Source organism: Oncorhynchus gorbuscha, linkage group LG04 (genome assembly GCF_021184085.1).
Source record: "Oncorhynchus gorbuscha isolate QuinsamMale2020 ecotype Even-year linkage group LG04, OgorEven_v1.0, whole genome shotgun sequence".
Lineage (NCBI taxonomy): Eukaryota > Metazoa > Chordata > Actinopteri > Salmoniformes > Salmonidae > Oncorhynchus > Oncorhynchus gorbuscha.
The window spans coordinates 72,938,943-72,951,452 of NC_060176.1; the positions used below are offsets into that span (position 1 = coordinate 72,938,943).

General features: G+C 46.8%; 1 protein-coding gene across 1 annotated transcript in view; it reads right to left on the reverse strand.

The window, feature by feature from the left end:
* nol6 (nucleolar protein 6 (RNA-associated)) overlaps positions 1 to 12,510 on the reverse strand; it is a 31,272-nt gene that overhangs the window by 12,080 nt on the left and 6,682 nt on the right. The window contains exons 15-20 of the mRNA XM_046348016.1: positions 8,795 to 8,870; positions 8,542 to 8,686; positions 8,164 to 8,277; positions 4,227 to 4,381; positions 3,874 to 4,037; positions 3,628 to 3,780 (exon numbers count right to left, since the gene is read on the reverse strand). Of these exons, the coding sequence (XP_046203972.1) occupies positions 3,628 to 3,780; positions 3,874 to 4,037; positions 4,227 to 4,381; positions 8,164 to 8,277; positions 8,542 to 8,686; positions 8,795 to 8,870 (807 nt within the window). The remainder of the gene's footprint in view (positions 1 to 3,627; positions 3,781 to 3,873; positions 4,038 to 4,226; positions 4,382 to 8,163; positions 8,278 to 8,541; positions 8,687 to 8,794; positions 8,871 to 12,510) is intronic.

Consider the following 12,510-nt stretch of genomic DNA (forward strand, 5'->3'; position numbering starts at 1 on the left):
GTAGGACCTGCCTTGTTGATAGTGTTGTTAAGAAGGTAGAAACTAGGGCCTGTAGGACCTGCCTTGTTGATAGTGTTGTTAAGAAGGTAGAAACTAGGGCCTGTAGGACCTGCCTTGTTGATAGTGTTGTTAAGAAGGTAGAAACTACGGCCTGTAGGACCTGCCTTGTTGATAGTGTTGTTAAGAAGGTAGAAACTAGGGCCTGTAGGACCTGCCTTGTTGATAGTGTTGTTAAGAAGGTAGAGCAGCGCTTTATTATGGACAGACTTCTCCCCATCTTCGCTACTGTTCTATCAATATGTTTTGACCATGACAGTTTATAATCCAGGGTTACTCCAGTTCTTAACTTGCTCAATTTCCACATTATTATTTACAATATTTAGTTGAGGTTTAGTGAGTGTTTTGTTCCAAATACAATATTTAGGACTAACTTATTCCTTGACACCCACTCTGAAACTAACTGCAGCTCTTTGTTGAGTGTTGCAAACATTTCAGTCGCTGTAGTAGCTGACGTGTTGAGTGTTGAGTCATCTGCATACATAGACACACTGGCTTTACTCAGTCAGTGGTATGTCGTTAGTTAAAAATTAAAAAAGCTACCCCGGAGAACTCCTGTATTATAATGTCGTTAATGCATTTGTTTTGAAGAAATATTTAATGTACAAGTGAATAGGTTGGTTTACTTTTAAGTTTAAGTTTTGACCAATAAGGTAGCTTTTGTTAAGCTGTGGCCAATGGGAGAATTGACCTGGTAAACAGGAGGAGGCCTGAGGGAGAAAGACGTTGAAAAAAGGAAGGAGAGACATTATCGGTGTTGGTGAAGAAAACCGATAAAAGACGATAAAAGTAGAACAAAACCAAAACCGACTGAGTTTTTAATTTCATCTTATAACGGAGTTATTATTTTGTTAACAAAGACTTCGTAGAGACTGAAGCTACCGTCTCATCGTGGAGGTATTTGACAGCCTAGAAGTTAGCCTGGCATCGTGCAAATTAGGGAGCAAAATGAACAGCGCTCTCACCGACGCAATTTGGTAGGCTACACTGACTGATGAGACCAGAGTCAGTGGCCTATGCGCCCAGGACAGGAAACCTGGGAACCTTGTCCCGGGACAGGAAACCTGGGAACCTTGTCCCGGGACACGAAACCTGGGAACCTTGTCCCGGGACACGAAACCTGGGAACCTTGTCCCGGGACACGAAACCTGGGAACCTTGTCCCGGGACACGAAACCTGGGAACCTTGTCCCGGGACACGAAACCTGGGAACCTTGTCCCGGGACACGAAACCTGGGAACCTTGTCCCGGGACACGAAACCTGGGAACCTTGTCCCGGGACACGAAACCTGGGAACCTTGTCCCGGGACACGAAACCTGGGAACCTTGTCCCGGGACACGAAACCTGGGAACCTTGTCCCGGGACAGGAAACCTGGGAACCTTGTCCCGGGACAGGAAACCTGGGAACCTTGTCCCGGGACAGGAAACCTAGGAACCTTGTCCCGGGACAGGAAACCTGGAAACCTTGTCCCGGGACAGGAAACCTGGGAACCTTGTCCCGGGACAGGAAACCTGGGAACCTTGTCCCGGGACAGGAAACCTGGGAACCTTGTCCCGGGACAGGAAACCTGGGAACCTTGTCCCGGGACAGGAAACCTGGGAACCTTGTCCCGGGACAGGAAACCTGGGAACCTTGTCCCGGGACAGGAAACCTGGGAACCTTGTCCCGGGACAGGAAACCTGGGAACCTTGTCCCGGGACAGGAAACCTGGGAACCTTGTCCCGGGACAGGAAACCTGGGAACCTTGTCCCGGGACAGGAAACCTGGGAACCTTGTCCCGGGACAGGAAACCTGGGAACCTTGTCCCGGGACAGGAAACCTGGGAACCTTGTCCCGGGATAGGAAACCTGGGAACCTTGTCCCGGGATAGGAAACCTGGGAACCTTGTCCCGGGATAGGAAACCTGGGAACCTTGTCCCGGGATAGGAAACCTGGGAACCTTGTCCCGGGATAGGAAACCTGGGAACCTTGTCCCGGGATAGGAAACCTTGTCCCAGGATAGGAAACCTAGGAACCTTGTCCCGGGATAGGAAACCTGGGAACCTTGTCCCAGGATAGGAAACCTGGGAACCTTGTCCCAGGATAGGAAACCTGGGAACCTTGTCCCAGGATAGGAAACCTGGGAACCTTGTCCCAGGATAGGAAACCTGGGAACCTTGTCCCAGGATAGGAAACCTGGGAACCTTGTCCCAGGATAGGAAACCTGGGAACCTTGTCCCAGGATAGGAAACCTGGGAACCTTGTCCCAGGATAGGAAACCTGGGAACCTTGTCCCAGGATAGGAAACCTGGGAACCTTGTCCCAGGATAGGAAACCTGGGAACCTTGGACATACAGTAGAACCACGCTGCATTATTTATGAATGGCAAAGGGATATAGGAGGTTACTTTATTCAGTCAGTTCTACACCTTTTATAAACTAGTCAACACTTGCTGTTCAGTTGTCAAAGCACAATAAGTGGCCTATATAGCACCACAACTCTGCGTGGCTGGCTATAGGAAAGATGTGAAAAACAATAAATGACTGTGGCAGAGAACAATAATTTGACTCATCGTTACCACTTACATTACATGTGACGTGCAAATTCACAAGCATCGTACTCTCCCTTCTTGAAAAACAAATTTGACAGCAACCAATCACAGAGCACACAAACTGTACCAGGAGGCCGGACAGACAGACCGCGTTTCCCCGTCATCGCTCGATTTGACTGTCAGGCACCTGTCCTATCAATAGATCACTAGAAGATGCATATCAAATTAAAACTTCTAAATGAAAAGTAGCCAAGATAATATGAAGTATTAATCTGTGACCGGATGATTCGCCGACGACTGCAAAACACTAATGGAAAACACTGGCAAAAAAATACTGGAATCAGTTATAAAAACCCATAACCCTTTATGGTTGTGAGGTCTGGGGTCCGTTCACCAAACAAGAATTCACAAATTCTGCTAAAATATCCTTGTGTACAAAAACACAAATAATGCATGCAGAGCAGAATTAGGCCGATATCCCCTAATTATCCAAATCCAGAAAATAGCCATTAAATTCTTCAACCACCTAAAAGGAAGTGATTCCCAAACCTTAACCATAACCTACAGAGAGATGAACCTGGAGAAGAGTCCCCTCAGCAACACAATTAGACCCAACCAACTCATGAGAAAAACAAAAGATAATTACTTGACACATTGAAAATAATTAAACGATTTGGCCCTAAACCAAGAGTACACAGTGGCAGAACACCTGACCACTGTGACTGACACAAAATTAAAGGAATGCTTTGACTATGTAAAGACTCAGTGAGCATAGCCTTTGTATTGGGAAAGGCCGCCATAGCCGGTCTTCTCTTGAGAGCCAGATCTGTCTATGCGCCCACCGCATACACAATTGAACTGCACTTCCTAACCTCCTGACAAAATGTATGACCATATTAGAGACACATACATCCCTCAGATTACACAGACCAACAAAGAATTTGAGAGAAAGAGTTTGTGGTACAGGAAGGTGACGATAGAACAAGTGAGAGAAAAATTAGCAGAGAGGGATTGATACTTCAAGTAGGTAACTAGTTACCCTGGAGGAGTGAAGGGGGCCGGCTGCAGGAAGAGGGACGCCACCAGCAGGTCAGCAGTGTCCTCTGTGATGTCATCGCTAAAGAGCTGTGCTCCCAGCCAGCGCTTGGCCAGGCGACACACCGCACCGAAGCACGGGTGGAGCTGCTGGAGCCTAGAACACACAACCACAGAGACATTAGATATGTGTGTCTGTTTGAGAGAAAAGGTGTAAAGTTATAGTGTTAGCTGACAGAGAGAGCCTGACCCGTGCAGGGTGCTGGTAAGTAGGGGCCGCTGCATGGTGGCCATCTCCAGGGCCTGAGCCTCCGCATTGTCCCTGACGATGAGCAGGCCCTCTGGACTAACACTCTCCCTCAGGACCTGAGGCTCCCGGTGGTACGCTACCTGGATCCTGAACACCAAGCCATCCTGGACACACACACAGTTAGTCAAGATGTCTGAGAACAGTGCTTCCCTATATCAGTCAAATTAAAATCAAATCTATGTTACAAAGCTCAATTGTGCCAACTGTAGATGTCAGTGTGTGTCATTAATAATCATAATCACTACCTTCCTAACCGCACAGAGAGAGAGAGAGAGAGAGAGCGGTGCCCATACCTTCCACACATCCAGGTGTGTGGGACTGGGCTGGCAGGTGTAGTGGTGGTGTTGGGTTAACAGTTCTCCCAGGCTGATGTGGAAGGCTGCTTTAATGTGGCGGATGGCCACTCTGTCATGAGGCCACTTCCCACTGCCCTCCATGTGGCAGATCACTACAACAGGAGAAGGCAAGCGAGAAGGGTTCATAGTAGAACACAAATAGCATACCTTCTCTGGCTCCACAACAAAACACTTCAATTAGGTCTGTACAGTAACCACTAGGCTTGGGCAGTATGCCGTATAGATCATAAACCGGGATATTTGACGGCACCATTGGTCAGATTTTTCAGTTAGTTGGTACTCTTAACGTTCTAAAAGTTGTTTTTTGCGCTGTTTGCTAAATCACATCAATGTGAGTGAGGTGAGGGGATAAAATTACACCTCTCGACAGAGTGGAAGGGGTCATAGAGCCTACTAACGTTTGGGGTCACGTGACCTCGTCTACCTTTAGTAGGATAAGAGAGAGGAAGAGTGAAAATGGCAGATCTGGTGTCAGTGAAAATGGCAGATCTGGTGTGTGAAAATGGCAGATCTGGTGTCTGAAAAAAACGCCACCACCCCTTTTGGGATATATTTTCGCTTTAGAACCAACGAGAAAGAATTTAACAGAGTTCATTTGCTAGATTTCCCAGAGGCAATAACAGCAAAAGGCAATACATACAATGTGCCCTCCTACCTCAGGGTACACCAGGCTCTGAACTACGCAGGCCTCAGGGACCACAGCGCTGGGGACAACCCAGTCTCCATCACAGCTGACAATTATTAGGTCTTTTTCAAAACTATCCAAACACAAAAAGCAAAGCACCCAGTGGCACAGACGGCGGTAGAGGTGCACAGACGGCGGTAGAGGTGCGCAGACGGCGGTAGAGGTGCACAGACGGCGGTAGGTAGAGGTGCGCAGACGGCGGTAGGTAGAGGTGCGCAGACGGTAGGTAGAGGTGCGCAGACGGCGGTAGAGGTGCACAGACGGCGGTAGAGGTGCACAGACGCTTTTACCAAATACATAGCGGAATAAATGGTTTCCTTCCACAGGGTGGAAAAGAAGAAATCAAGGACATGATTAACAGACTCCCAGTAGACTACGAGCTGCCTGGGAGGAAATACTCTTCAAACCTCAGAATCAAGCCTCCCAGGTGGCGCAGTGGTTAAGGGCTCTGTACTGTAGTGCAAGGTGTGCCATCAGAGACTCTGGGTTCGCGTCCGTGAGGTCCGGGGGCGACGCACAATTGGCCTAGCGTCGTCTGGGTTAGGGAGGGCTTGGCCGGTAGGGATGTCCTTGTCTCATCACGCACCAGCGACTCCTGTGGCGGGCCGGGCGCGCGCTAACCTAGGTTGCCAGGTGCACAGTGTTTCCTCCGACACATTGGTGCGGCTGGCTTCCGGGTTGGATGTGCACTGTGTTAAGAAGCAGTGCGGCTTGGTTGGGTTGTGTATCAGACGCATGACTTTCAACCTTCGTCTCTCCCGAGCCCATACGGGAGTTGTAGCGATGAGACAAGATAGTAGCTACTAAAACAATTGGATACCACTAAATTGGGGAGAAAAGGGGGCAAAACAAAAACTCAGAGTCCGCATCTAATATCTAATTAGATGCTAAACAATTCATTGTTGTCATTAAGTATTTTCATTATTTTGATGGTGTTTTGTTGCTATTGTTACTGTCCTATTTTGATATGGCAGCTACTGGCCATTTCAAAAGGCTGCTTATATATTGTGTTGCTCAATTATGCGCAATATTCTATGCTTAACAAATCTTGTTGTAATTTACAGTGAGCTACAAAAGTATTGGGCCAGTGACAATTATACACTACCGTTCAAAAGTTTGGGGTCACTTTGAAATGTCCTTGTTTTTAAAAGAAAAGCACATTTAACATCAAAATTGGTCAGAAATACAGGGTAGACATTGAGAAACAGACGCCTCCAAGTCCTCAACTGGCAGCTTCATTAAATAGTACCCACAAAACACCAGTCTCAACATCAACAGTGAAGAGGCAACTCTGGGATGCTGGCCCTCTAGGCAGAGTTGCAAAGAAAAAGCCATATCTCAGACTGGCCAATAAAAAGAAAAGACTAAGATGGACAAAAGAACACAGACACTGGACAGAGGAACTCTGCCTAGAAGGCCAGCATCCCGGAGTCACTTCTTCACGGTTGATGTTGAGACTGGTGTTCTGCGGATACTATTTAATGAAGCTGCCAGTTGTGAGGCGTCTGTTTCTCACACTAGACACTAATGTACGGGTCTTCTTGCGCAGTTGTGCACTGGGGCCTCCCACTCCTCTTTCTATTCTGGTTAGAGACAGTTTGCTCTGTTCTGTGAAGGGAGTAGTACACAGTGCTGTACGAGATCTTCAGTTTCTTGGCAATTTCTCGCATGGAATAGCCTTAGTTTCTCAAAACAAGAATAGACTGACGAGTTTCAGGAGAGCTCTTTGTTTCTGGCCATTTTGAGCCTGTAATCACACCCACAAATGCTGACGCTCCAGACAGAACTAGTCTAAAGAAGGCCAGTTTAATTTGCTTCTTTAATTAGCACAACAGTTTTCAGCTGTGCTAACATATTTACAAAAGGGTTTTCTAGTGATCAATTAGCCTTTTAAAATTATAAACTTGGATGAGCTAACACAACGTGCCATTGGAACACAGGAGTGATGGTTGCTGATAATGGGCCTCTGTACACCTAGGTAGATATTCCATAAAATAAATCTGCCGTCTCCAGCTACAATAGACATTTACAACATTAACGATGTCTACACTGTATTTCTGATCAATTTGGACAAAAAATGTGCTCGACTTTCAAAAACAAGGACATTTCTAAGTGACCCCAAACTTTAGAACGTTAGTGTATATTTTTGTCTCCGTACTCCAGCACTTTGGATTTTAAACGATACAATGACTATGAGGTTAAAGTGCAGACCGGGGGTATTTTCATCCATACCATTTAGAAATGACAGCACTACATGTCCCCCCCTATTTTAGGGGACCAAAAGTGTTGGGCCAAATTCACTTGTGTATTGTAGCAGTCAAAAGTATTTGGTCCCATATTAACAGCACAATGTCTTCATCAAGCTTGTGAATACACATTTGTTTGGATGCATTTGCTGTTTGTTTTGGTTGTGTTCCAGATACATTTGTGCCAATAGAAACACTAAATACTTCTCCATTAATGTGGATGCTACCATGATTACAGATAGTCCTGAATGAATTGTGAATAATGCACTGGAGTGCAGAGCCAAAGTAAAGCACTGGAGTACTGAGCCAAAACAATAAAAGTGTGTCAGTATGTCAATTCACTGTGTGTTCTTATAAACTGGATGGTTCGAGCACTGAATGCTGATGGGCTGAAAGCCAATACTACGGGTATGACAAAACAAGTATTTTTACTGCTCTAATTACGTTGGTAACCAGTTTATAATAGCAATAAGGCACCTCAGGAGCCTAAATGGTAGGCTACAAGCAACAGGCATATTGAGTTGGATTATAAGCCTAAATGGTAGGCGACAACCAACAGGCATATTGAGTTGGATTATAAGCCTAAATGGTAGGCTACAAGCAACAGGCATATTGAGTTGGATTATAAGCCTAAATGGTAGGCTACAAGTAACAGGCATTGATGTGGTTGATGAGAAAGTGAACCATAATAGAATAATTAGTATTCTATCCAAATTACAAATACATTGCTGCCTCACTGTGGCGAGATTGTTGTTGCACATTGTGTTGAAGAGAATGTATGAACCCTAATTTACCTAACAACTAGGCCTAGAAAATTTCAGTCCCGCCACAGTTTTGGCACGTACATGAAGGCAGGCAGCATTGTAAGCGCAATACATGAACGCAAGGCACTGATGAACACATGCACCCCCCATACACACACGTAAGAAACGGTGTGCCGTACCTTGGATAGGGGTGATGTACACAGGGCAAGGTTTGACCTCATGGGGTACCAGTGACCGGGACAACTTCTCTCTGTCAAAGAATGAGTAGTCCAGCTTCAGGGGCACTGGGGGAACACCTGTGTGATGGAGGAAGCACAAATCAAACATTGAAATTATGAACCATCTCCAACTCGCTAGTTAACGTCTGCTGCATGGAGGAGCTGGAGTGGATTAGGAGCCAAATTGAAATAAACAGGCCTTAACGGGAAGTGACCTAACTGAAACTCATGTTGCCAAACCCTTTTGTTAGGTTTTGCACCAATGAATACACTCCTGTTGAGATGTGTCAATGGGGAAGGGGGGGGGGGGGTCTAGGTAGGGTACAGTAGCTAGGGGGGTTACCTGGGTGTAGCGGAGGGCTGGGTGGGCCCCCTGCACTGACGTTATGGACAAGGGAAGCCCCTCCAGCGTCCACAGCTTCCTGCTTAGATCATCATATGACTGAACCACCTTCAGACTCTCCTCCTCACCAGTACTGCACACCTGGCGAACACACACACACAGCTTTAACAGGTTTCAGATGTCAAAGTTTGTATGGAGGGGATCATCAACCCAGAGTAAGATGCACTACTACAGAAAACTCAGAACTACCTCACGTCCCACTTTGATGACATCATCCAGCATCCCTCCAATGTATCTCACACAGGATTCTGGTATATCTGCATGACTGAGGAGAAGAGAAGACACACAATTAATCTTCTCCTTTCCCCCTTCTGATGACCAGGTGGCGAATCGCATCTCTGCATGTCTGGCAGACATATCCGGATCACCACCTCAAGCTGAACTCGGCAAGACGGAGCTGCTCTTCCTCCCGGGGAAGGACTGCCCGTTCCATGATCTCGCCATCACGGTTGACAACTCCATTGTGTCCTCCTCCCAGAGCGCTAAGAACCTTGGCGTGATCCTGGACAACAAACTGTCGTTCTCAACTAACATCAAGGCGGTGGCCCGTTCCTGTAGGTTCATGCTCTACAACATCCGCAGAGACGACCCTGCCTCGGCGCAGGTCCTAATCCAGGCACTTGTCATCTCCCGTCTGGATTACTGCAACTCGCTGTTGGCTGGGCTCCCTGCCTGTGCCATTAAACCCTACAACTCATCCAGAACGCCGAGCCCGTCTAGTGTTCAACCTTCCCAAGTTCTCTCACGTCACCCCGCTCCTCCGCTCTCTCCACTGGCTTCCAGTTGAAGCTCGCATCCGCTACAAGACCATGGTGCTTGCCTACGGAGCTGTGAGGGGAACGGCACCTCAGTACCTCCAGGCTCTGATCAGGCCCTACACCCAAATAAGGGCACTGCGTTCATCCACCTCTGGCCTGCTCGCCTCCCTACCACAGTTCCCGCTCAGCTCAGTCAAAACTGTTCGCTGCTCTGGCTCCCCAATGGTGGAACAAACTCCCTCATGACGCCAGGACAGCGGAGTCAATCACCACCTTCCGGAGACACCTGAAACCCCACCTCTTTAAGGAATACCTAGGATAGGATAAAGTAATCCTTCTCACCCCCCTCCCCCCTTAAAATATTTAGATGCACTATTGTAAAGTGGTTGTTCCACTGGATGTCATAAGGTGAATGCACCAATTTGTAAGTCGCTCTGGATAAGAGCGTCTGCTAAATGACTTAAATGTAAATGTAAATGTAAGAGAAAGGAGCCTCTCTTAAACCCGCTTCTAACAGAACTTCCCATACAACCAACACAACATCATACAAGGAAAAGATGGTGGAGAGTTGTCAAAGAGGCTTTGTGTGGATGCAAGAGCATGTTGATGAACAGCTCAGCCTACTCCTTCCTTCTAGTATAGGAGAGGGTTTATTTATTTCACCTTCATTTAACCAGGTAGGCCAGCTGAGAACAAGTTCTCATTTGCAACCGCGACTTGATCAAGATAAAGCAAACCAGTGCGACAAAAACAACACAGAGTTATACATGGGATAAACAAACGTACAGTCAATGACACAATAGAAAAATCTATATATAGTGTCTGCAAATATAGTAAGATTGAGGAGGTAAGGCAATAAATAGGCCAGAGGCAAAATAATTGCTAAATTGTAATTAAACACTGGAGTGATTGATGTGCAAGTAGAGATACTGGGGTGCAAAGGAGCAAAAAAAAAAATAACAATATGGGGATGAGGTAGTTGGGTGCGCTATTTATAGATGGGCTGTGTAGAGGTGCAATGATCGGTAAGCTGCTCTGACAGCTGATGCTTAAGGTTAGTGAGGGAGAAGTAAATCTCCAGCTTCAGTGATTCTTGCAATTTGTTCCAGTCATTGGCAGCAGAGAACTGGAAGAAAAGGCGGCCAAAGGGGGGGGGGGGGGCTTTTGAGCGCGTACTATGGGTGAGTGCTGCTATGGTGACCAGTGAGCTGAGACAAGGCGTCGCTTTACCATGCAAAGACTTGTATATGACCTGGAGCCAGTGGATTTGGCAACGAATATGAAGCAAGGGCCAGCCAACGAGCGCATACAGGTAGCAGTGGTGGGTTGTATATGGGGCTTTGGTGACAAAACGGATGGCACTGTGATAGACTGCATCCAATTTGCTGAGTGTTGCAGGCTATTTTGTAAATGACATTGCCGAAGTCAAGGATCGGTAGGATAGTCACTTTTACGAGGGTGTTAGGCAGCATGAGTGAAGGATGCTTTGTTGCGAAATAGGAAGCTGATTCTAGATTTAACTTTGGATTGGAGATGCTTAATGTGAGTCTGGAAGGAGAGTTTACAGTCTAACCAGACACCTAGGTATTTGTAGTTGTCCACATATTCTAAGTCAGAACCGTCCAGGGTAGTGATTCTAGATGGGCGGGCAGGGGCAGCGATAGGTTGAAGAGCATGAATTTAGTTTTACTTGTATTTAAGAGCAATTGGAGGCCACGGAAGGAGAGCTGTATGGCATTAAAGCTTGTCTGGAGGTTTCTAAACACAGTCTCCAAAGAAGGGCCAGATGTATACAGAACGGTGTCGTCTGCGTAGAGGTGGATTAAAGAATCACCCGCAGCAAGAGCGACATCAAAGTTTACAGAGAAAAGAGCCGGCCCGAGAACTGAACCCTGTGGCACCCCAATGGAGACTGCCAAAGGTCCGGACAACAGGCCCTCCGATTTGACACACTGAACTCCGAGAAGTAGTTGGTGAACCAGGCGAGGCAGTCATTTGAGAAACCAAGGATGTCGAGTCTGCCGATCAGAATGGGGTGATTGACAGAGTCGAAAGCCTTGGCCAGGTCAATGAAGACGGCTGCACAGTACTGTCTTTTATCGATGGCGGTTAATGATATCGTTTAGGACCTTGAGCGTGGCAGAGGTGCAGCCATGACCAGCTCGGAAACCAGATTGCATAGCAGAGAAGGTATGGTGGGATTCAAAATGGTTGGTGATCTGTTTGTTAACTTGGCTTTCGAAGAAAGATGGATATAAGTCTGTAACAGTTTGGGTCTAGAGTGTCTCCCCCTTTGAAGAGGGGGATGACCGCAGCAGCTTTCCAATCTTTAGAGATCTCAGAAAGAGAGATTGAACAGACTCATAATAAGGGTTGCAACAATTGTGGTGAATAATTTTAGAAAGAGGGTCCAGATTGTCTAACGCAGCTGATTTGTAGGGATCCAGATTTTGCAGCTCTTTCAGAACATCAGCTATCTGGACTTGGGTGAAGGAGAAATGGAGGAGGCTTGGGCAAGTTGCTGTGGGGGGTGCAGAGCTGTTTACTGGGGTAGGGGTAGCCAGGTGGAAGAATGGCCAGCCGTACAAAAATGCGTATCGAAATTCTCGATTATTGTAGATTTATCGGTGGTGACAGTGTTTCCTAGCCTCAGTGCAGTGGGCAGCTGGGAGGAGGTGCTCTTATTCTCCATGGACTTTAGTGTCCCAGAACTTTTGTAGTTTGTGCTAGGATGCCAATTTCTTTTTGAAAAAGCTAGCCTTTGCTTTCCTAACTGTCTGTGTATATTGGTTCCTAACTTCCCTGAAAATGTGCATATCGCGGGGGCTATTTGATGCTAATGCAGTACGCCACAGGATGTTTTTAAGCTGGTCAAGGGCAGTCAGGCCTGGAGTGAACCAAGGGCTATATCTGTTCTTAGTTCTAAATTTTTTGAAAGGGACATGCTTATTTACGATGGTGAGGAAAGCACTTTTAAAGAATAACCAGGCATCCTCTACTGACGGAATGAGGTCATTATCCTTCCAGGATACCCGTTCCAGGCGGATTAGAAAGGCCTACTCACTGAAGTGTTTTAGGGAGCATTTGACAGTGATGAAGGGTGGTCGTTTGACCACGGACCCATAACGCACACAGGCAATGAGTCAG